General features: G+C 52.3%; 7 protein-coding genes across 7 annotated transcripts; 3 read left to right on the forward strand and 4 right to left on the reverse strand.

Annotated features, from left to right (window-relative positions):
• Positions 1-42: 42 nt before the first annotated feature.
• Positions 43-1,288, reverse strand: V8C40DRAFT_254439 (ribulose-phosphate 3-epimerase RPE1). The gene is made up of 4 exons (XM_083217823.1): positions 1,027-1,288; positions 814-940; positions 462-707; positions 43-375 (listed from the first exon to the last, which is right to left on the reverse strand). Exons 1-4 carry the CDS (start codon positions 1,140-1,142, stop codon positions 109-111), a joined length of 756 nt encoding a protein of 251 aa, XP_083069104.1. The 5' UTR covers positions 1,143-1,288; the 3' UTR covers positions 43-108.
• Positions 1,289-2,184: 896 nt separating this feature from the next.
• On the forward strand, positions 2,185-3,780 carry V8C40DRAFT_83548 (transcription factor SUA7). The gene has a single exon (XM_083223497.1). It carries the CDS (start codon positions 2,283-2,285, stop codon positions 3,351-3,353), a length of 1,071 nt encoding a protein of 356 aa, XP_083069105.1. The 5' UTR covers positions 2,185-2,282; the 3' UTR covers positions 3,354-3,780.
• Positions 3,781-4,885: 1,105 nt separating this feature from the next.
• On the forward strand, positions 4,886-10,068 carry V8C40DRAFT_254445 (uncharacterized protein). Its single transcript, XM_083217824.1, has 3 exons — positions 4,886-5,765; positions 5,824-9,224; positions 9,295-10,068. The coding sequence occupies exons 1-3, from the start codon at positions 5,379-5,381 to the stop codon at positions 9,773-9,775; spliced, it is 4,269 nt and encodes a 1,422-aa protein (XP_083069106.1). The 5' UTR covers positions 4,886-5,378; the 3' UTR covers positions 9,776-10,068.
• V8C40DRAFT_83572 (major facilitator superfamily domain-containing protein) lies at positions 10,035-12,514 on the reverse strand. Its single transcript, XM_083223498.1, has 4 exons — positions 12,063-12,514; positions 11,682-11,945; positions 11,528-11,618; positions 10,035-11,452 (listed from the first exon to the last, which is right to left on the reverse strand). Exons 1-4 carry the CDS (start codon positions 12,396-12,398, stop codon positions 10,206-10,208), a joined length of 1,938 nt encoding a protein of 645 aa, XP_083069107.1. The 5' UTR covers positions 12,399-12,514; the 3' UTR covers positions 10,035-10,205.
• A 1,961-nt stretch (positions 12,515-14,475) lies between these two features.
• Positions 14,476-17,589, reverse strand: V8C40DRAFT_269469 (uncharacterized protein; the record flags this gene model as incomplete). Its single annotated transcript, XM_083220087.1, has 4 exons — positions 14,476-15,740; positions 15,801-15,842; positions 15,953-17,092; positions 17,286-17,589. The coding sequence occupies 4 exons, from the start codon at positions 17,587-17,589 to the stop codon at positions 14,476-14,478; spliced, it is 2,751 nt and encodes a 916-aa protein (XP_083069108.1).
• Positions 17,590-19,214: 1,625 nt separating this feature from the next.
• On the forward strand, positions 19,215-20,794 carry V8C40DRAFT_254454 (uncharacterized protein). The gene has a single exon (XM_083217825.1). It carries the CDS (start codon positions 19,398-19,400, stop codon positions 20,601-20,603), a length of 1,206 nt encoding a protein of 401 aa, XP_083069109.1. The 5' UTR covers positions 19,215-19,397; the 3' UTR covers positions 20,604-20,794.
• On the reverse strand, positions 20,715-22,839 carry V8C40DRAFT_282076 (oxidative DNA demethylase; the record flags this gene model as incomplete). Its single annotated transcript, XM_083221724.1, has 2 exons — positions 20,715-22,703; positions 22,776-22,839. The coding sequence occupies 2 exons, from the start codon at positions 22,837-22,839 to the stop codon at positions 20,827-20,829; spliced, it is 1,941 nt and encodes a 646-aa protein (XP_083069110.1). The 3' UTR covers positions 20,715-20,826.

Here is a 22,839-nt window from a genome sequence, read left to right on the forward strand (position 1 = left end):
CCGAGACATGCACGACTGAGATGTTGTCGACGGCTTAAACATGGGGAAGCAATCGCTATTTCTATTTCATGCAGCTATTTAATCTTCTATATCCAACTCTCTCCTCGCTTACAACTTGCCTCCCTTGGTATCGACGGACCTCCGTAGCAGCGAAATGACCTCGGCCGGGTCCTTGGCTCCAAAGACGGCGCTGCCTGCAACAATGACATTGGCTCCCGCATCGGCGGCCTGGTCAATGGTGCTGGGCCCGAGTCCTCCGTCAACCTCAATGTTCAGTTCGGGGTATCGCTTTCGCAGCTCCTGCACCTTGGGCAGCTCCGAGGCCATGAATTTCTGTCCTCCAAAGCCGGGGTAAACCGTCATGACTAGAACCATCTTCATTGCCAAATACGTTAGCTTTCAGTCGCTACATTTTAGCCTATAGCAGGCCGTATAACAGAGTTGTGCGCCACAGAGCTTACATCAGGTCTTTCCTTGGGATCCGAGGTCTCGAGAATATCCCAAAGCACATCGACGGATGTGTCAGGCTTAATGGCAATGCCTGCAAGCAATCCCTGTTCGTGGATATATCGGATCAGCTCCTTGGGGTTGGTCTTCTTATCGGTCGTTTGCTCGGGAGACTCTGCGGCAGAGGAAAAGGCAGCCTCGTAATGGAAGCAGTAGAGGTCACAGCCGGCGTTCTTGAATTCCTTGACCCATTTCTTAGGCTATTGGTTTGACGTAAATTGTCAGCTTAAAAGCCAATAAAATTCCCATTCTTTCCAGGGAGAGTAGCTTGTGTATAAGTCAATGCGGAACGAGGATCTGATGTACCTCTGCAATCATCATGTGGCAGTCGAATGTCCCACGACCGGCGGGCTGGGCCGGCTTCTCGACGTGCGGCCGGACCTTTGCCACAACAGGGGCTCCGAATGTGATGTTTGGTACGAAATGGCCGTCCCTGTATACTTGCTGTCAGCCTGGACCTTGGCAAAACACAGATAATGGTGCTGTGATTCGACGTCGGGTATCTGCATCACAACTAACATGATATCAACGTGCAGCCAATCGGCACCCTGCTCTATGGTGCGGGCGCACTCTGCACCGAGCTGTGCAAAGTCAGCCGACAGGATTGACGGCGCAATGAGCGTTTTGGGAGCCATGTTTGTCTTTATGCTAAGGCAATATGGGAGAACAATGTTGAAGAAGCTCTCGCTATATCAAGGCCCCGCGATAGCTCTCCTGCGGGCTCATCCAATTGCCCCAAATACGGGCTGCTCTATGCGGTCATTGGGGGGTCAGCCATCCCCCCACGTCTGGAATAATATTTTCCCGTTAATATGGCAAGGCAGAGTCGCTCCGTATGAACTACAAAATTCTTTAACTTTACACGGTATTATATAATAATTTCGCTGAGTCACCCTCCAGAAGGTTCCCTGGCTACCTGATCAACCAGGCCGAAAGTTTGCTCCAGCCTGACCTACAATACAACGCCTTCGTCACCCAGCCGCTCATTCAAATCTTTCTCCCAAACAACCTCTTTTTCTCGCACTCTCTCGCCGCCAGAAGCTGGACCACGCTCCCTCACCACGCTCACTGCCCTACAAAGCCCGTTGATAGGAGCAAATTCAGCCGCTTCTTCTGCCGACTAATCGATGCTCTGAGTTTTTTCGGTCGATACAACCTCAGACGCCTTCACTGGTTCCGAAAGGTCGGCCGGCAGAGTCCATTTGTTTACGCATCCAAAGTTTCACGTCCTTTTTCGCTCCATCACCCGACGGCACGAGCGCTATAGGGTGTTTTTGGGCCGAAGAAAAGGTCCCCTTTACATAGTTAAAAAAAGAAAAGAAGAAAAAACCGTCGCGCTTTTTGTTGCTTCCTCGCCATCGGCAGGTCTTCAGGAGAGGGACGGTGTTCGCCGCGTCTAGCGCCTCGAACGAAGAAAAAAAATAATAAAAATAAGAAGAAAAAATTCCCAAATAAGGACGAAGAGAAGAATATTTTCTCTCTAGCCACCGGCGACAAAAGCTTCTGCTGTCAAGTCGGAGGCTACCGTCAATCTCTCTCTCACTCTCAAGCCAACGAGGCTCGCGACCGTCAAACTGCATTCACCGCTCTTTGTCCAAGTCCTCAACGATCAACTTTGGATTAGAGGATCCTCTTTCAAAACAAACTCCCCCGTAAGAATCACAGTAGAGAAGAAGAGGCAGCAGCTACGGCGCCGAAGAAAGGAAGCGAAGAGAGCACGAAAAGTCTTTGACGAGATCACCAACATCTACCAGCCGAGGGCCTACAAGTCCAAAATGTTTCCGCCGCCGCTGCCGAGCGCGAATGCCAATGGAGCTGGTGCTGCAAATGGCGCTGGGTTCCAAGAAGACCTGAACAATGTGCTTTGCTGCCCCGACTGCAAAGAATACCCCCCGAACCTGATCGAGGAGTTTTCGAGCGGAGACATGGTCTGTCAGAGCTGCGGTGTCGTCGTTGGCACTCGCATCATCGATACTCGGTCTGAATGGCGTACATTTGCCAATGACGACCAGGGAGGTGATGATCCAAGCCGTGTTGGTGGACCTCAGGATGAATTCGTCGAGGGTCAGCATCTGGCCACAACTGTCGCCTTTTCCGAATCCAAGGCTCACAAGGCCCTGTCCCGTACCCAAAACAACGCCAACGCAGACAAGGCTCAGAAGGGTCTGATGCAGGCATACAAGGAGATTGTTGCGCTTTGCGAGACTATCAATATGGGAGCAAATGTCTCCAATGCCGCTAAGCACATCTTCAAGCTCGTCGACAAGCACAAGTTCATGAAGGGCAAGCCGCAGGAAGCTGTCATTGCCGGGTGCATCTTCATCGCATGCCGACAAAACAACGTGCCCCGAACGTTTAGGGAAATCTTCAACCTTACTAGCGTTAGTAAGAAGGAGGTTGGCAGAGTCTTTAAGCAATTACAGAACTTCCTGCAAAAGATCCAAGACACCGAAGGCGAGGGCGCTACTGGATTGAACACTGTCACCAACTACGAAAACACGTCTGTTGGCGCTGAAGATCTCTGTGGCCGTTATGTGTCTCAGCTGGGTTTCAAGAACCAGCAAAAGATATCCAAAATCTCCCGAGATCTCGCAGAGCAAGCTACCGACATCTCTGCTCTGGCCGGCCGATCACCGTTGTCCGTTGCTGCGGCTTGCATCTACATGGCCTGCCACCTCATGGGAGAGCCACGTCCCTCTGCTCCTATTGCTAAGCAAACTGGCGTGAGCGATGGAACAGTCAAGACGGCTTACAAGTTCCTCTTCGCCTACCGCGATACTTTAATAAAGAAGGAATGGCTTGAGGAGGGTGGCAAGATGGAGAACATCCCGCAAGTCCAAGTGTGAAAGCAAAATCTTCGCGTCTTGGGGCAAACAATATCATATGTGCTTGGGGACACACCGCCGATCTGTTTGTTTTTGCCTTGCTTTTTTTTACGGCCGTTGTACAATGGAAATTTTTATACTGTTGCTGGGGCAAGAAAAACCGCCTCGGGGCAGAGCTAGCTGAACTGGCTATCTGGCTTTTGCGCTGTCTGATGCTTTGATTTAGAGATTTGAGAACGGCAAACGAATTATCTCTCTTACTAGATGGTAGTAAGGGAAACAATAGTGGGTTTTGAATTTCGGAATGGGCAGATTCTTTTCGTCTTGATCGATCCGGCAGTGGGTTTCTTTCGTTATAGCAACAGATATTCTAGGCTGTATAGATCATAATAGTATCCACCAGGATTGGAACAATATGCGGATGAAGGTTTATATATCTAGTGAATGTCTGTTTGCGTGCATCGTAGCCCAGGCGGAAGAGAACCTTGATGAACGCCGAAAGCGGCATGCAGGCCAATTGCTCGCCATTCCGTTTTGATACTGTCTAACGGGTGACGTCACGGCAGTGAGTTTTCTGGAAACGGTGGCCTACCTGTTCCAATTTGATGTCTTTTGCTGGTACACGTAATGGGTAATGGATAATTAATGATAATGGTAGAACATATTATGGCATGCTCAGACAAAATCTGGATCACACGGTGAAGCTGAGACAGTGTAGTGAGTAATACTTGCCACGACGACGGAGTGAGGCTGCACAGTATATGGACGTTGGATCGCCAGGTACTTGGAAGTGTGCAGATCAATTACCCCGTACGGAGTATACTGGATAAGATACTCCGTAATGCTCATTATTTCATCGCCATGTGTTTATTCCCGGATCTCCTCTGGTACGTTGCGTGGCGGTTGTTTCTGACACATAAGACCTGTGGGGAACGAGACATGGTTTGACGTTGGGCTATGGAGACACGGACAACTTCTGATTATGGCTAATGGAGAAGGTTACGCGTCAGCGAACCCGAGGGCCGATACGAAATAAGAGGCGGCACGGAGTTTCCCATGGTGCAAACCTTAGGTACGGATAACCTTCGTCGAGTCTATTCGTCTCTAAATCGATGATGTATAGTTTGGGTCATAATACATAGATATAACACTCACAACTATGCTGCAGGACTAGCATACACCTATCGCGGGAAAACTACTGCCTGTCTATGCCTCTAAATAGTCTCCCTCCGAGTCAATTCTTGCATAGCCCCCCAGAAATCTCAACGTGCATGACACCGTCACAAAAGGCCCGTCCAATAACCCCCCCAGCGCCCCACGTGGTGGAAATTCCTTCAGAAGGGCCTGTGACGCTACTGCAACCACCAGCCGGGCCTTTACAGTGGATGCTAGTACCTGTGGCTTGCTAGTCTAGCAGTGCTAGCGGCACGTCGTCCAGTAACCTGTTGGCCGTCTCTGCTTGCGTCCAGTAACTTGGTCAGCCCCCTTGTACGAGTACAGTAGCCCGACCGCTAGCCTTTTCCAAGTTGCCACCAAGACGAGCCCATCACCAAGAGATGGTGTCGTGGTGCATTCATTGTTGTCATTCTTCGTATTGCGACGACGCTGGCCGTATCGGAAAAAATCCACCTCACTCGTTAACCGCGTCAAACGCTTGATCGCTCCTAATCTGGCCTTTTGCTCTGCCATTAGCATTTGTGCCGTTCGTCAGTCGTTTAAGGAATTATTTACAGCGTGCCGTTCAGGTTCACCTCGTTATAATATTACACCCAGCACAGAGCACGCCCTTGCTGTTGCTGCTGTTGCTTGTGTTGAATTTTGCGTCCACTTTCTTTTTTAGCCGTCGCTCAGACCACGCCGTTGCGTGACCCGATCCGCAAGTCGCAAGCCGGGCATTTTCTCGGCATGAGAACATCAGCTGTTGCTTGTGTCGACCGAGTCGGGTTCTAGCGTCGCAAACCTTCCTCTCGCTTATCGATTTATCTGGGGTGGAAAAGGAGGTTTCCTGGGGATTGACCACGATCTCTTTAATCACATCGCGCCATCATGGCCGATGGGCTAAAACAATCCCCGTCCAACGAGGCCAGCAGCGTCGCCGAATACCCTCGAAGCTGCGCCGAGGCTGCAATTCCTCCTACCAAGACCTCCGTCGTCCAGCGCGTTCGCCATGTCGCCAATTCGGTCTATCAGAAGGCCGTCGTCGAGCCCATTTTGCAACGAGGCCAGCTGGCCGCCTCAAAGGATGGCAGGAAGATTCCCTTGCGACTCGACAATGACGAGCCCTTGATCGATACTCGGCGCGGGCAGGCGTACATCTCCAACAGCATTCGCACTTCTCGCTATACGCTGTGGAATTTTATTCCCAAGCAGCTTTTCTTCCAGTTTACCCGTGTGGGCAACTTTTATTTCCTCTGCGTTGGAATTCCTCAAATGGTATGTTCTGCCTGCCACTCTGCTTCTTCTGCTTCCGTACCTAATAAATTGGCTGCAGATTCCTGGCCTCTCAACGACCGGTTCCTACACGACGATTCTTCCCCTCCTGTTCTTCGTTTGCTTGACTATGTTTAAGGAAGGCTACGACGACTATCGAAGACACCGGCTGGACAAGGTTGAAAACGCAAACTTTGCGACGATACTCGGCAAGGAGGACAAGTATACTGGCAAATCTAGGCCGGCACACTTTCTGGATCGATATAACCCTTTCCATACGAAAACGACTAGCGAGCCTCTGCCTGTTCCCGACGAAGAGTTTCAAGGTGTTCGATGGGTGCCGACGAGATGGGCCGATATCAAAGTCGGAGATGTCATCCGACTTGCGCGCGACGAGCCTGTACCCGCCGATATTGCGCTTCTCTACAGCGATGGTGAAAACAACTTGGCTTATGTTGATACTATGGCGCTTGATGGCGAGACGAATCTCAAGAGCAAGCAGGTGTGCCATGCGCTCGAGGGATGTGACACCATCGAAGGCATTGCCAAGTGTGCTGCCGAGTTCGTTGCCGAGGACCCGAATCCGGATTTGTTCAGCTTCAATGGAAAAGTAACGGTCAACGAAAAGGCGATGCCCTTGACACTTAACGAAATAGTGTATCGTGGCAGCGTACTTCGTAACACAACATGTGCCATCGGAATCGTTCTCAACACCGGAGAGGAGTGCAAGCTACGCATGAACTCAAACAGGCACCCAAAGGCAAAGAAGCCTGCTCTGGAGAGGGTGGTGAACCGAATTGTCATCACACTCGCTTTCTACGTCGTCATCCTTTCCGTTGGAGTGTCAATGGGCTATATTCGCTGGCAAAAGAGCACCGAGCGGCATTCCTGGTACTTGAACGATGCCAGTGTTCCCTTCCACGAGATTATCATTGCCTTTATCATCATGTTCAACAATGTTATTCCCCTATCCTTATATGTGAGTCTGGAAATCGTCAAGATTGGACAGTTGCTTCTTTTGAATTCGGATATCGACATGTACGACGAGGAGTCAGATACACCAGCACGATGCAACACAAACACTATCCTCGAGAACCTCGGTCAGGTCGGATACATTTTTTCAGACAAAACGGGCACGCTCACGGACAATGTCATGAAGTTTCGCAAAATCAGTGTTGCTGGTACTGTCTGGCTCCATGAGATGGATCTGGAACCCCAGCCACAGGTGGATGGATCTGATAGTGCTTCGTCGATTGTTAAGGAGCCTGAATTCCCAAGCCGTTCCCCTTCGGTGTATCGGAGGGACCGCCTCTCGGTTGTGATTCACGAGGACGGCCCTGAGGCTATGGACACACCAATGTCTCCAAGGCCGTCAATGGGAGGAAGGCGATCTTCATCTCAATGGCGATCAACGGGCCGACCGGACCATGTTCAGCCTGATGTCAACACCTCGGACTTGCTTGAGTACATGAAATCGCGGCCGCATTCAGCTTTTACCAGGAAAACAAAAGAGTATCTGCTTGCCATGGCGCTATGCCACTCATGCTTGCCGGAAAATAAAGACGGGAAAATGGACTTTCAAGCCGCCTCTCCGGATGAACTAGCTTTGGTAAGGGCCGCTCAAGAAATGGGATATTCGGTTGTTCAACGAAATTCGAAACAAATCACGGTTCAAGTGACCCAGACCGATGGGAGTGTTGAGCGTTTAAAGTATGATATCCTGGACATTATCGAATTTAGCAGTGCCCGCAAGAGGATGTCCATTGTCGTCCGATATCCCGATGGTCGCATCTCAGTCATTTGCAAGGGCGCCGACTCAGCCATCCTGCCTCGTCTGAGGCTGTCCTCGCTTGCCATGCAAAAAGCAACCGAGGTTCGCCAGAGCGCTGATCTTGAGCACGAAAGATTCCGTCGCAGCGAGCAGCTCGAGCCCCGAAACAGCTTTGGTGGACGGCCCAGTTTCAGTGTTCGTCGTAATCCTACCATTACTAGGGAACGAAGTGTGCACCGGCCGTCAATGAACCGAAGCAAGTCTTTTGAACTGAACAAGCTTACTCGTCGGTCCGAGGAACGACCACGCCCATCCTTCAATGTGAATTCTCGCGGAGCTTCATTTGATATTTCCAATCGCCATCTTCTCGGCCCCATGTCGCCTCACGCACCGCCGCCGCTGGATCCTCGCCTCTCCTTTTTGGAAGACTCTGGGATTTTTGACGAATCTGAGGTGTTTACAAAGTGTTTTAAGCACCTGGATGATTTCGCAACTGAGGGTCTCCGAACTCTTCTCTTTGCCCAGAAATTTGTTTCCGAGCAAGAGTACAGGTCCTGGAAGAAGCTTTACGACGATGCCACAACCAGTCTTACCGATCGACAGGAGAAAATCGAAGCCGCGGGCGAGATGATTGAACAAGCCTTTGAGCTCGTTGGTGGTAGCGCGATCGAGGACAAGCTGCAGAAGGGCGTGCCAGAAACTATCGACAGGCTGAGACGGGCCAACATCAAGATCTGGATGTTGACGGGAGACAAGCGAGAAACAGCCATCAACATTGCTCATTCCGCCCGTATCTGCCGCCCCGGCTCCGACCTGTACATCCTGGACGTCACAAAGGGATCTCTCGAGACGCAGCTCTCGGCCATGGCTGAAGATTTGCACGCCGGCTCAATCCACAGCGTGGTCGTCATAGATGGTCAAACCTTGGCTGTTGTCGAAAAGTCGGAAGCCCTTTCGGTGCAGTTCTTTGCTATCATGCTCAAGGTAGATTCAGTCATTTGCTGCCGCGCATCGCCAGCCCAAAAGGCTCTTCTAGTTCAAACTGTCCGGAGTAAACTTAAGAAGTACAGAGGCAAGAATCGTCGAGGCCTTACACTTGCAATTGGGGACGGTGCCAACGATCTCGCCATGATCCAGGCCAGCCACGTCGGTATTGGTATATCAGGAAAGGAGGGACTTCAGGCCGCCCGAGTAGCAGATTACGCCATTGCGCAGTTTCGCTTCTTGCAGCGGCTGCTCCTCGTCCATGGAAGATGGAACTATATCCGCACTGCCAAGTTTATCATCTGCACGTTTTGGAAAGAAATGTTCTTTTACCTCCCTGCGGCGCAGTATCAGCGGTACAATGGCTACACCGGCACTTCGCTCTACCAATCAGCCAGTTTGACTGTCTTCAATACGTTGTTTACCAGTTTGTGCACGATTTGCATGGGCATTTGGGAACAAGACCTCTCCGCGGAAACACTGCTGGCTATACCTGAGCTCTACATCTACGGCCAGCGCAACATGGGTCTCAACTTTTGGAAGTACATGCGATGGATGGTGCTTGCTGCCATTGAAGGCGTGATTACTTGGAACGGCATCTGGGCTGGCTATGGATGGGTGTCACCCGCTCCCAAAGATGAAAATCTGTATGCCATTGGATCCCTCGTGTTTACGGTCGGTGTCTTGTGGATCAACTGGAAGCTATTGTAAGTGTTATCTTTTCTTCTCTACCTACTTATATCACCAAAATAGGAAACAGAGCTAACAATGGAGCAGCATCTTCGAAACCCACTACAAGTCTGCCGTAGTCATGGCCTGCTTCTTCGTCACCACAGCCGGCTGGTTCGCATGGCTAGCCTTCCTCGACGGCGTCTACGGAGCCACCCCATCCGGCGTCTACGACATCCGCCACACCTTCACCAAGCTCTGGGGCGCCGACGCCGTGTGGTGGTCCACCGTCTTCATCGTCCTCTCCTTCATGGGCATGATCGAGCTGCTCTTCAAGGCAGCCAAGCGCGCCATGCTCGTCGCCGGTCTGTGGCACTGGCCTCCCTGGCAGAAGAAGCGGCTTGGTGATAATGTTGAGGAGTGGGACCTTGAGCTGTGGCAGGAGATGGAGCAGGATCCTGTTGTGAAGAAGAAGCTTGCGAAGATGGCGAGGGATCACGATGAGCTGGATCTCGATGGAATGGAGGAGGAGGAAGAGGAAGACGACATTTTCGACCAAATCGAGATTGACATCTCCAGGAGGCAGTGAAGGGGGAAGCGGAGATGGATGATTTCTTTGCAGTGATTTGGGCGTTTTTTCACAGGTTTGAGCAAATTCATGGGGTTTGGGGGGAGAAAGATTTCATTTGTCCTGGTCGCTCATTCTCCATTTGATTTTTTTACGCTCCTTTATGATACAGCATGATACCCAGAGGAGTAGAGTTGGAAACAAAGGGGGACGATACCAGCAAATAAGGCATCATAATAGATACTACTGCATAGACGCATATTAAAGAATTTCTTATTTCTTTTCATATATACAAAGTCATTCTAATCGTAAATGCATCTGTTTACTCCAACGGGTGAATATCTCATGTCTCATCGTGATGCTCTAAATGCTCTAATTCGTCATTCCAATATGCAAAATGCGAAAAAATAGTTAGAGAGAGAAAATAAAGGAATCTGTAATAAAAAGGGACTCATGCTCTGTTACGTTCAGAGTCTCCTGCTTCCTCCTGCTTTTCGCTCCTCGTATTGCGAATAACTCCTTCGCTCTGCTTCTTGGTTGGCGTAGGTTCCGCCTTGCCCACAATCTCCAGCGTTGGAAAGGCTATCAAGACGACGACCAGAGACGCAACTCCCAGGGCGAAATTCATCCACGAAGCCGCACGCAGGCCTTTGAGAGATTCCGGTTCCCACGCCTTTATGCTTCCAACATCCTTGACAGGAACGCCACGAGCGTTGGCCATAACGGCGGTTTGAGTTGCCGTGCTGAGGGCGAGGCCAATGGATCGACCGAATTGTCCAACGGCGTTGATGAGCGCACCACCAACGGCTTGATGTTCTCTCGGGAGAGCACGTGAGGTGAAGAGAGTGAGGCATGGCCACGTAGTGTCTGCACCAACGACGGAGAGGACCATAGCAGGAAGGCCCCAAGCGAAGTACGAAGTCGTCGGGGGGATAGGCACAGCATACAGGAGACATGCAATTGAGACCGAGAGGTTGCCGGTTATGAGGATGAAGACGGTGGGCACGCGGTCGAGGATCTGAGAAACGATGATGGCAACGGTAGCACCGCCCACGCCTGTTGGGATAAACCGCAGCATAGTTTGTAGGGGCGATAGACCCTGGAATTCTTGAAAGTAGTAGGTGGCGTAGATGAGATAGTTGTTGAAGGAGGCGAAAAAGACGCCCATGATGACCATTACAGCGCTGAATTGGAGGTTGCGGAATATGGAGATTTTGATGAGCGGCGGAGTGAGAGACGAAGCTGGCGGCAAAGGGCGGCGGGAATCCGATGGTGACGAGACGGCATCTCCTTGTTCGACAATACTAGCATCCAATTCGGCTTGAACAGCGGACGTTAATCTGCGTTCCAAATACCACTGCCAGACGGCAAAGGCAGCGATGATGAGTATAGAAACGACGATGAGGACGGGGACCCAGGGAGTATTCCACCCTACAACATTGCCCTCGGTTAGAGCAAACATGAGAGCAAGGAGGCCAACAGTAACGAGGGTAGCACCGATCCAGTCAATTGAAGCCGGGCCTTTTCTGTAGGTACTGGATGCTGGCGGTGGAGTAGCAGGTATGAAAAGGATGCCACAGATGGAAACGACGGCGCCCATGATGGCGAGAGCGCCGAAGACCCATTTCCAGTCGGAGTACTCGGCGATGAAGCCGGACAGTATGTTTCCAAAGACACTTCCGAGAGGGGCACCGGCACCTGAGAGATGGATGAAGAAGGTCAGTTCAGTTCACACAAGCATACTACAAAGAAATAGTGATAAGGTAGTCATACCGTATGCAACAAAGGCATAGTTCTTTGCCTTGCCGGGGGGGAACGTGACGCCCAAGATGCCAATCGCGGTGGGCACATTCGCAGCAGCCCCCTTGAGTTACAAGAGATGATTAGCTATGATCAAAGTACAAGAAGGAATGCGGGAAACCCTTACCAAGCCGTGAAGCCCTCGGAATAAGTTGAACCCAATCTCGTTCGGCACAAACGGATTCGCAGCCATGACTACCGTCACCCAGATGGAGCCCAGCACGAAGATGAGGCGTTTGCCGTACAAGTCGGCGACACGGCCCCAAAATAACAAGAAGCAGCCAAAGGTGAGCGAGTAGGAGGAGACGATCCATTGCTGTCGACTCTCGGGGATGGAAAGATGGCGACCGATGGTGGGGAGGATGATGACGACGCTTTGGAGGGAGAGGGTCTATGATGGTTTAGTCAGTCGGTGATGCGTGGATACTGTAAGTTGTAGAGTTGAGATGGTAGAGTTGACAGAGTATGAGTTTGTGTCATCAATGCAGGTTTCATCCATTGCACTTACATTGAGAAACGCAGCGCCCGTGACGGTGGCCACCAGCGCGATGCATCGTGCTCGCGATAACGTCAAGACATGTTGATCAGCATCATTCTTTGGCTCATCTCCATCTCCATCTCCATCTCCATCTCGTGCATCTCGTTCATCATCTCCTTCTCTGCTCAAACTCGAGGATACGCGCCGGCTCGTCGCAACTGCCGCCTGTTTGTCGTCCTCAATAATCCCGTCATCATCGCCATCACCGATTGATCGAATTGTAATTGAAGACGAAGATTTCACTTCTGCATCTTCGTCCTTTTCCACCCCCGCCTTCATTCCCAATTCTTTGGCAAGAGCCGCCATGTGTCACCGAGACCTGCGTCGTTCCTGCCGTCGGCGCGGGAGCGGAGCGGAACCGGAGCTCCCCTAAAAAAACACAACGTGAAAAAAGATTTAGAGATCCGGCGCCGGTTTGGGTAGTACGTAATTGATGTTACCCCCGGCGGGCGGCTTTCAATTGAACAAAACAGGAGAAACCAGGACGTAAAGAAAGGGAAAATACAAGATTGAATCTCAATTGAGAAAGACAATCCAGCTTATCTTCTTCTCATTCGCTTCCTGATAAGTCCGTGGGCATACACAGGGGAGGAAAGATAAAGAAGGAAAAAATCTCTCGGCGGGATCAAGTGCAAACGGCGGCCCCCATACGAAGTATCCCAACCGTATTGCGTGCTGCACCAAAACATGCAAACGCCAATCCAAAAGTCAAATGGGGATAAAAAAGGAGAAAGGACACCGTTCATATATCATTCCTACATCATATGACATCAACTCCCCCAGGATCAAGATAAAATAAGAGAACCTTGTCACTACAACCCATCTGCATACGTGAATAAAAAATCCTAGTAATATCCCACAATCTCGGACCGGGCCAAGCGCTGCGATATATGCCGAATTCCATTGCTTTGCGGTAAAGCCCATCTTCTCTCCACAAGCCAAGCCACACCCCCGGCTCCCGGCCATCCAAAAACTTGGGAAAACAAACGGCAAATAGGACATTATAGATTCACATGAGTTCCAGCGTCCCCGACTTTTCATGCCGGTAAGATGAAAAGAATGATACAAGGGTGGCCTTGTTGCGCCTCTCTTACAATCGTAAGTTTAGCTGCTGGAATCGGCAGATGGTCCATCTCTTATCTTACTGGATCGGTATTATTCCCAAGTTAGTAAAGGCACATTTTGATGAAGCTCTCAACGTTGCCTCAGGAAGATTTCCAACAATTCCGATAAAGACACTATTACTGGCGTCTTATCAGCTTCAATGACTTACACAAACAAACTGCATCAACATTACATACATCTATCCGTCGGCACTCTCCCAAGAATAAGCTAGCAGCTAGCAATGCAACTCAGTTTCCGAGCTGTCCTTATTTTGTCTTGATCCCCCCCCAAGAGTCATCGGGCCTTCACTACGCGCGCAACCAACTGGGCACTGCATCAATCCATCCACCTCGGCCGTATTCTCCTGCCCGTCTCCATACCAAAATCGCGGATTGTCGCTCACTCTTGTTCAGCAGTCTGCACATGACAACCGTCTACGGCAAAATTAAAGATAAAACATCACAAAAACACATGGCTAGTTGCCATTGGAACGCATCAAACATCAAAAACCAGTCTTGTTCGTGCACTCATCAAACGTTTGCATTTTTTTGTTGACTGCCTATTCGCCGTGTCCACTTAAGCATCTCAATCCCCTCCCATGGTGATTTGCTTCTTCAATGACCTGCCCTATCCGTAAAACGACCGCCGACTTAATATACCCAGGCGGGAAAAAAAAGAAAAAAGGCCCTCCCAAAAAAAAGTGAATGAGACCCATGCGTCAAATCACAACAAAACCAGTCAATTTTTTTCGGTTGCCCTCGAGAGTCCCCAAAGGGGGAACAAATGAGCGGGAACGACAATCAAACAAATCCGTGCTCCCCATCCATCTTCGTAGCCCTTTCTTTCCATTTTGCCCAAGCCGCCCACCCTGCTTTCTTCTAGGTGATTCTCGAAAAAATGAAATTAAAAGAAACAATCGTACACGTTTGCATCAACGAGTAAGAGACTTGAGCAAGACTTCCTTTCTTTCTCTCCGCCTCCATTCCCGATCCTTAGTTGCATGAGGGGCACACATGTAGGTGCTGCCCTGTTCCCTCTCCCGTACCTCGAAATCAACCTCTCATAAGACGTTTAGTGTAGTGGCACGCGCACATACACAAGTCCATTTGTAATAAAGAACAAGGGTAAGTAAAAAAAAAAAAAGAGTAAAAAATAAGAAAAGTGATGGGGTGGGGGATATTCACATCCCCTTCGCGAATCTTGGATTCATGACGAGCGCGATCCCATCCCGCTCGCGGCGATATCGCCCTCGTCGTTTCCCTTCACGGCATCTACCCCACTAATGGTAGTTTCCGCCCCAGCCGCCGCGTTGCTGCTGCTGTTGGCCTTGCTGCTGTTGCTGCTGTCCAGCGCTGTAGTAGGCTCCGCTGCCGAATCCGCCCTGGCCGTAAGAGCCATAGGGGGTGCTGTGCTGGTTGCCACCGGCACCGGCGCCCATGCCGTATGCGCCGCTACCATGAAGGCCGTGGCCTTGGAGGTGGCTCGGGTAGCCACCATAGGCACCGCCCATCTGGGACGTCTGGGGAGGCGGGAGGCTGCCGCTTTGTCCACCGGGTGCCGTGTTCGTGGCAGAGCCAGGTCGAGGAAGAGAGGGCGAGGGGCCAGACGAGGTCTTGGCCTCGCCAAACGGCTTCAGATCATCGGCCGAAGATCCGGTGCTTGGCTGTGTCTGGCTGCTGAAGGACTGTCCCTGGGACTGGAAGGATGAGGCGCCGCGAGAGAAGCTGTCGTGGGTGGAACCGAAGCTGCTTCCTCCTAGGCCAGGCTGGCTGGCTGGCTGGCCAGAGCCAGCGCGGCCGTAGTCGCCAAGGCCGGAGCCAAGAGGGCTCTCTCTGTGGAGGGACGAGGGGCCAAATGTTCCAGGGGAAGAGGTGTGGTCATACGGAGCATTGGCATAAGGCTGTCCATACATGCCACCCTTGCCATACGGACCGAATCCTCCTTGGCCGTATCCAGCAGAGTAATATTGGTGGTAGTAGGGGTTGCTGTAGTATGGGTGGCTATATCCGGGGTATTGCCCGTGAGCCTGAGGCTGAGAACCAGGGCCTCCCTGTTGCTGTGGCTGCTGCTGCTGAGCCTGCGTGACGGGGTTGGGAGTGGAGTGGCCGCTGTTCTGGTTCTCGTTGCTGCCGCCAAATCTTGGCTGGTTGTGGCCAGTAGCGCTCTGCGGGTACTGGCTCAAGTTATCAGTTTGAGAGGCGTTGTAGCCTCCAAAGGGCCGCTGTTGCGAGGAAACACCCTCCGGTTGAGCGTGTGCTCCCTGCTGGCCAAAGTGCTGGCCATAAAAGGCGTATGGGTTTCGGTCCTGAGGGTTTGCGGTGTAGTAGGCTGAGTAGTCGCTAGGTGCCGAGGAGAAGGCTGCACCGGGCTGTTGTGCGGGAGGCTGAGAAGTTTGAGCCGCGAAGTTATCGAACGGCGGTTGAGATGCGGGGGCGCCCTGGTTGAAGGGATCCAGCGGCTTCTGCTGAGCTGCCGAGATGTCCTGAGGACCGGCCTGACCGTATCGACCGAATTGTTGAGCGTTGGGGATAGGCTGTTGAGCAGCTGGAAGAGAAAATTGTTAGTAAATACTCGCAACCACCTTGAACCTCAAATGAAACATACGCTGGGAGGGGATAGGTGCCTGAACCGAGGTAGCGGCAGCGGCTACGTGGATGATTAGGATCAAAGGACACAAGGTTCATATAAGGGAAACAGGACAAGAGAGGGGAAAGAAAAATTCAACTCAAACAGAAAGGGGGGAGAGATTTGCATACCAATAGGTGTCATTCCAGGGGGAGGAGCAGTCGTGGGTTTAGGAGCATAGGTTTCCGGTACGGCAACGGGTTGAGAAGAAGCCGGAGGAAGAGAGGTTCTAGGAATGGCAACAGGCGAGTCGGCGGGGGGTTGAGCTCGAGTCTCTGCCTCCTCACGCTCGCCATCGATATCTTCGTCGTCTTCGAGGTTAAAGGCACCGAACTGCACGGCAGCGCGATCCACCTCACGGTTACCAGGCATGCGGACAGCCTCTTCTTGGTCGAGAACTCGTCGCTGGAAGCTGGGAGTACGGGGGGCAGCCTTCTCAGTAGTAGCCTTCAAGGCAGTAGCAGCATAACCGCTGGTGGCGGTTCTCTGAGCTTGGTGCTGTTGCTGAGCGGCTGAAAGAGGAGTGGCATTGGCGCTGGGAGGGCTCTGTCGGGGGTCCCAAGAGTCAGCAGCAGTGCTTGCAGCAGTGTCTGTCGCGGGTGGCTGAGAGACATCAACAACCTGTTCGAGATTGGTTTCAGTGAGCTCATCTTGAGAGGGCTGGATCTCAGCAACTGGTTCGACGGCGGCGGCGGGGACAACAGGAGTGGCCTGCGCAACAACGGGAGTGGCCTCAAGCTCCGCCTCGGGTTCGGGCTTGGCAGGTTCAGGTTCAACAGGGGCGGTTTCGGGGACGGGTTCGGGTTCTACGGGTTCGGCGGGCTTGGGGGCAGGGATTTCCTTTGGAAGTGCCGGCACAACCTTGGGAGCTGTCGACTGCCGAAGCATGCTAGCCCAGGTCTTGACTTGGGGAGCAACGGGCTTCACGGGCTCGGCGGGGATGGCCTTTTCAACAGAAACGGGCTTCTCTTCGAGGCCGTTGGCCGTGTCGTCTTTGTATGCGGAGGATTCTTCGGTAGGCACAGACAGCGGCTGGTTTTCCTTGGTTCGAGATCCGTTGGTGGGATGAGTCGATCGAGCACGTCCACCACGTCCACCCCTGTCGGTAGCTCTGCCTCGGCCACGAGTTGCGTCGGAAGCATTACGTCCACCACGAGCAGTTCGAGCGCCGGCTGACAAGTCAGTGTTGACGGGTGCGGAGGATGTGTCCTTGGCCTTGGTGCGAGCGGTCTTCTTCGTCTTGGAGACTTCGCCCCACTGGGAGATGGTGCCTATAAAGGAAAGAAGAAAAAATCGTCATTAGCAATTGAACATGGAATTGAGCAGCTACGAGCGTGTGAATTCGGCTGTTTCTCTAGGATTGAGCTGCTGTATGCGAGCTTTTTGTTTTCCAGGCAGCAAAAGGGAAAAGGAAACATCTTTGGGGGGGAAAGCAAGCAGCAAAATTTGTCTCCCAAAACGTACCATCAGCCATTCGTGTCACGGCCTCAGTCTCATCGCCGTTTGTCTCCTTGAGAGCATAGAGGATATCGGCCTCAGACCAGTCGGGGAACATTTCGCGGATCACAGAGGTCTTGCCGCCATACTGCTGTCGAAGCTCGGCAAACTCCCCCTCATCCTCAAAGGTGCCCAAGTTGTCGTCGGCGGTCTTGTGATCCAACTTATCGCCATTGGCCCTGCGGCCGCCTCGACCGGCGAAACCCCCTCTGCCGCCTCGACCGGAGCCTCTGCCGCGTGAGGCAGATGGCCGTGAGATGACCTCAGACATGGGAAGCTGATTAGGTGTGGTATGTGGAGATGGGAAGGAAGTGGCAATTGTGCAGTGGCCCGTCAGATGGCCTCTGCAGAGCGGTGCAACGAGCAGAGAGATGAGAGAAGAAAAGATGGAGAGAAGGAGAAAAAAACAACAACGAAGAGAACAGAGCCGAGCGTACTCAGGAGAGAGCCGTAGATGCTGAGGGTGCGTGGTGTTGTGGCAAAGGGAGGTCAAAAGGTGGAGGGCACGAGGTTTTGCCCGGAAGCAGACGAAAGGCTGGTCACGAAGGTTTTTTGGCTTGAGCGCCTGGTGACGCCCCCCTTGACCGCGTTGAAAGCCCAGCAGCAGGTACCTGTTTCGGTGCAACACAGTGCCAGATCCAGCGCCAAAGCCGCCTAAGGCGCCCCCCAGAGGAGCCCCAAGGGAGGGGCAAGTTGGGCGGTAGGCGAGCTGTTCAGCGCTCGGATAGGGCTAGGAGCAGGCTCTGGCCGCTGCCTGATCCGTCGCCCGCCGCCCACCGGCCAGCACGAGGCTGCGTGCACGGCTTAGTCGAGTCATCTTGGCGGGATGCAGTAACATGTACAGATACGAATTGACTGACGTGATTGATCACCTAATGATATGAATAATTTGATGTGCACCTATTTTTCGGCCTGTATCGCATGAATTGACGCTGATGGTCACGTCAACTCAAACTGACAAAGACACTTCCAATAGTCTGGGGCAATGGAGGCTTGCTGTCTCTCCATCTCGCACTGTCTGACAGCACTGTGTACTTGGAGCTGGAAATCGCAGATCGTGCGCAAGGGCACCCGGACTGGCACAGGCACCTTGTGCCGAGTGAATCTGCACAGTGCTGCTTCCCACAGGGACTCGTAAGATGCAGCTGACGCCCGCACACTTAAACTTTGCGGCTAGTCCTGTCAAGCCGTGCTGTCAACACTGTGCTCGGCAGCCCTCCACTCCCAAGCTTTGATCGAGTTGGGCCGTTGCGAGCCCATTGTGTCTTGGAATAGCGAGGCAGGGCACAGGTGAGACCTAGACAATGTTTGCATGGCCTGCCGGCAATGAGTCTGAGTCTCTGCAATTGGCCCAGCCGCAAGAGACAGCCATATGCTTCGCACGCCTTGTCTTTCCCTTTTCATCCAGCCTCGCCATGGCCCAGTATTACTAAGGGACCGGTTAGTTGCACTAGGAGATACCCTTACCTGTACTAACAAGGTGCTACTGTAAGAGAGTCTGGGTCTGCAGTATTGCGTACGGGTACAGGTACTGCCTCTACTCAGGTAGCCGTCAATGCTTCCAATCATCTGCACATTTTCGGTCATTGAATCAATGGAACTTGGAACTTGACTTTACGCATGCCCAGGCTGACAAAGAGCCACCGTGTCTGTACCAGTACTCGCCAACTCATCTCCTTGCACCAAGCCACAGCCCCAGCATCAAGACGTGGCAAGTCGCTGTACGAGTACTCGTACAAGTACATCCTTCCAGCAGCCCTTAGACTGCAAGTTAGCGAACAGACGCTCCACCGCAGCTCTCAATTGGAGGCCAGTCTCAGCCCATGTATCACATGACTCGGCCGTATGTCATGATGAGGCTAATGTAGCCTTGCCTTGCCTTTTGATATCCATATCGCTTGATTCATTGGAACAGCCTCGAATTCGAGACAGTGCAAACCTCCCTGCAGCTGCACCGCACAGCTTGTCTCCCTTGCTCAGCCTGCCTTCTGGGCAGTGCTTACGGATATTACTTGTACAAATTTATTTGGTCCATTTGAACTTTCCAAGGAATAACCCCCGATCAATCTAAATCCCATCATGTTCTCCACCAAGTCTGCGCAGTCGCTCCGGAAGCTTTTCGCCGGCTATCACGAACCCCTGCCCATCTCCAAGCAGCAGTCGCAGAAGCTGCTCGATGGCCTCAAGGCGTCCTTTCGAAGCCAGCTAGACCGCGAATACGGCCGCTCGTCCTCGGACAGCACCGCAGCGCCCGTCAAGACCGGAGATGCCGAACTGCAGACTCGCCGGTCTGCCGCAACTCTGCATCTGAAATCTATTCTCTCCAATCCTTTGTTCAGCTATGACAACAGCAGCAACAAACAAAATGCCGCCCACTTGCCGAAAGCGATGTGGGTGTCGGATCGCGACCCTATGGATGTGTTTGACCATGCCGTGTCAAGGGGCATGATGACGCTCAAGGCTGCCACGGGCTGCTTGGTGGCCAAGGGGCATCAGATGGAGGCTGCTGCGGAGGCAAACTCCCCTGCCGCATCCTCGGACACGGCTCTCCGAGTTGTTCGGTGGCTTCGATCATCCGGCGCGGAAGGCGACCTTCAGTTCCTGGACAAGCCAGCCTTTGTTCGGGCACTGGTTCCGTTCCTGGTCGCTGAGGAGCTGGAGGGAGTCGCCTGGGAATGGATCGTACGCACCATGAACGAGTCCGCAGGCATCACCGAAGAGCAGCGCATTGCTCGTGCGTCTTCTTTGTTATCGCAGATTGTCCGCATCAAGAGCCAGTCCCACTACGGAAACCTCGATGCGGCCATTCAGGCAATCCTTGAGGCAGAGCGGCTCTTTGAGCATAATCCTTCACTCCCCAAACTCCTCGTTCAGCCATGGAGATCTGTGTCTTGGCTATCTACTGTAGAGGCATACAGTAGGGCAATGCCAACAGAGAAACTTTTCGAAGCACACATGGCCACAGCCGAACGGCTCCCGCGAGCGTTCCCGGTAGAAACAGCGCATCTGCACTTGTATCACCCAACGCATCCCGACCACGTTCCCGCTCTGCAGTTCTTCAATGACAAGAAGAGATTGCGCAAGTTGGTGCAGGCACTGGGTCCTGAGAAACTGAACCTTGCCAAGTTTACGGGCATGGGCACAATACCGTGGATCGCGTTTCTAGGCCATGATACGGTCAATCATCTGAAGCAATCTGGGAGAAGCGAGGAAGCTCAAGGCATCACAGAAATCTTGCGGTCAGAATTGTCAGATATTTTTGCAGAGACTTTGACGCCAACTTAAAAGTTGAAAGGACAGGGTCTATTTGGACACAGGGAGACTTACTTGTATTATTATTACGGTCATGGATAAGGCGCAATTTACGGAGAACAAGCACATGAGATATTTAGATACCCAGCCTTGAGACAGAGGCTTATGAAAATCAACCAAATGTAAAAATACAATTTCTATAGCATTCATGGATGCTTCATAAATCCTTAACTTGTCATAACTTTGCACCCGCTTTCTAATCCGAGAACCCTTCAAACACCTCTTCGTCTTCGTCCTCGTCCTCGTCATCTTCTTCATCCTCTTCCTCTTCCTCATCATCTTCATCCTCGTCATCTTCCTCTCGCTCTTCTACTTCAAATACACCCGAGATATCCCACCTGTCGCCATTGGCCTTCTTGCTCACATACTTTACAAACTTGAGGGCACCGCTATCCCTCAGAACGAGCGTCATCTTGTTCCATGCCGCAGCCTGGAAGAACAAAATGTTGTCATCGTCCCCGCTAGACTTGTACACTGCTGCGTCCTCGTTGGAGTCGTCGTCACCAGCCATGTACACCTCATGACCACCAACCTCGACGACCTCCTTTTCTGGCTCCTCCACGGCCTTAGCCTTGCCCTTGCCCTTCTTCTTATTCTTGCCGTTAGTCTTGGCTTCCTTTTCAGCTTGAGCTTCTTCGTCTTCCTCTTCGTCGTCGGCGGCGTCTCCCCAGCCGGTTGTTGGGGTGAGGCCTAGGTTGAGCTCCAGGCGAGGCTTGCCCTCGTGGCCGGTGGCAAGAGTGTAATCCATTCCATGGCGGAATCGTCTGGCCATGACGTCGTGGCTCTCAATGGTGCAGCCGGTTGCGACTTGCAGCCAGTTACGGAACTGACGGCTTGGGAAGAGTTTATCCAGAAGCTCTGAAATAGGGGATTCCTCCGCCGATTTGCGAGATTTGCTTGATTTAGAAGGCTGTTGGTAGAGATATCTGTGCTTGTGGGGTGGTTTTGACACTTTCCAGGAGGTAGACTTTTCAATGGCTGAGCTCTCCTCGGGAAGGCTGGCCTTTTCTTGTGCCTCGATGTAATCTTTCAAGCGTTTGGAGAATTTCTTGGATAACACGTCTCCGAGCGTGATGCTGGAGTTCTCTTCAAAGTGCTCCGAGACTTGCTCCAGCGTATCGGGCGTCAGATACGTCGGCGCAATGTACTGCAGCAAAAATTCCAGGTCTGCTTCCTCAAAGTCGGCCTCGCTGTCCTTTCCATCCTCGACCTTGACAGGCTGTGCTTGCGGCGCATCGTACTGAGCAGGATTGCCCTGGAGCTGCATGAGGCCGCTGTTCTTTGCGTTTCTCTCCTCCTCGCCCTCGATGTATCCGTCCTCTCCAATCTGGGGGATATGGAACCAACCGCTAATGGCCATGCGCACGCGGCCACCCTCCTTCTCCAGCTGCTCCTTTGTCTCGGCGTGGTACACCTCTTCGACGTCGTGGAAACTCTCGCCAGGCTGGACAGCAAAGAAGCTCAGCTGGTTCCAGGCAGGAGGAATGACCTTGACCACGTCAGGAAGCGGTGTCTTGGCAATCTCACCGTCCTTGTTCTTGATCTCCTGGATCGGGAACAGACGCAATGCGCCGCCCCATTCAGGCTTCCAAGGAGTATCGGGATCGGTCAGGTAGAGAATGTAGCTGACTCGCCTGCTGCCAATGACATCGTCGTGACAGAGCAGGTAGCAACCGGGAGTGTAGATGTTGATGGCCATGTCCGTCTTCTTGCCGCTCAGAGGCCCGCAGCCCGTGATGCCAGAGACGTAGTTGCGGAACGTCTCAGAATAAATGGCATCGCGAAGAGAAAGGAGCGAGGGGAGCTTGGAGAGAGACTCGTCGTCCAAGCCATCCAGGTTGGCGAGATCGCCGGACTGATGGATCTTGTAGATATCCGTCTCTTTGGGGGTGAATTGTACATTGTCGCGGATTTCGCTTCGAACCGACCGGAGCAGCTTGTCATCGACCAGCTCGTGAATGACGGCGTGTTTGTACGGCGAGGACTCTGCGTATTCATTCGTGTATGATTCTAGAACGGAGTCATCGAAAAGACCCTTGCGAAAGCGCTTCTTTGCATCTTGTGGGCTTATGGCTACATCTCACAGGTTAGCATTCAGCAGAAGAACGACGAGGAGAGGAAAGCTAGAGAGAGAAGAGAGCTCACTGGTCTTGGGCTTCTTGCTGCCGGCTTTTTTGCCAGAAGCATGGCTTTCAGCCTTTCTCTTCAT

Source organism: Trichoderma camerunense (assembly GCF_050948025.1).
Source record: "Trichoderma camerunense strain CBS 138272 chromosome Unknown V8C40scaffold_19, whole genome shotgun sequence".
Classification (NCBI taxonomy): Eukaryota; Fungi; Ascomycota; class Sordariomycetes; order Hypocreales; family Hypocreaceae; genus Trichoderma; species Trichoderma camerunense.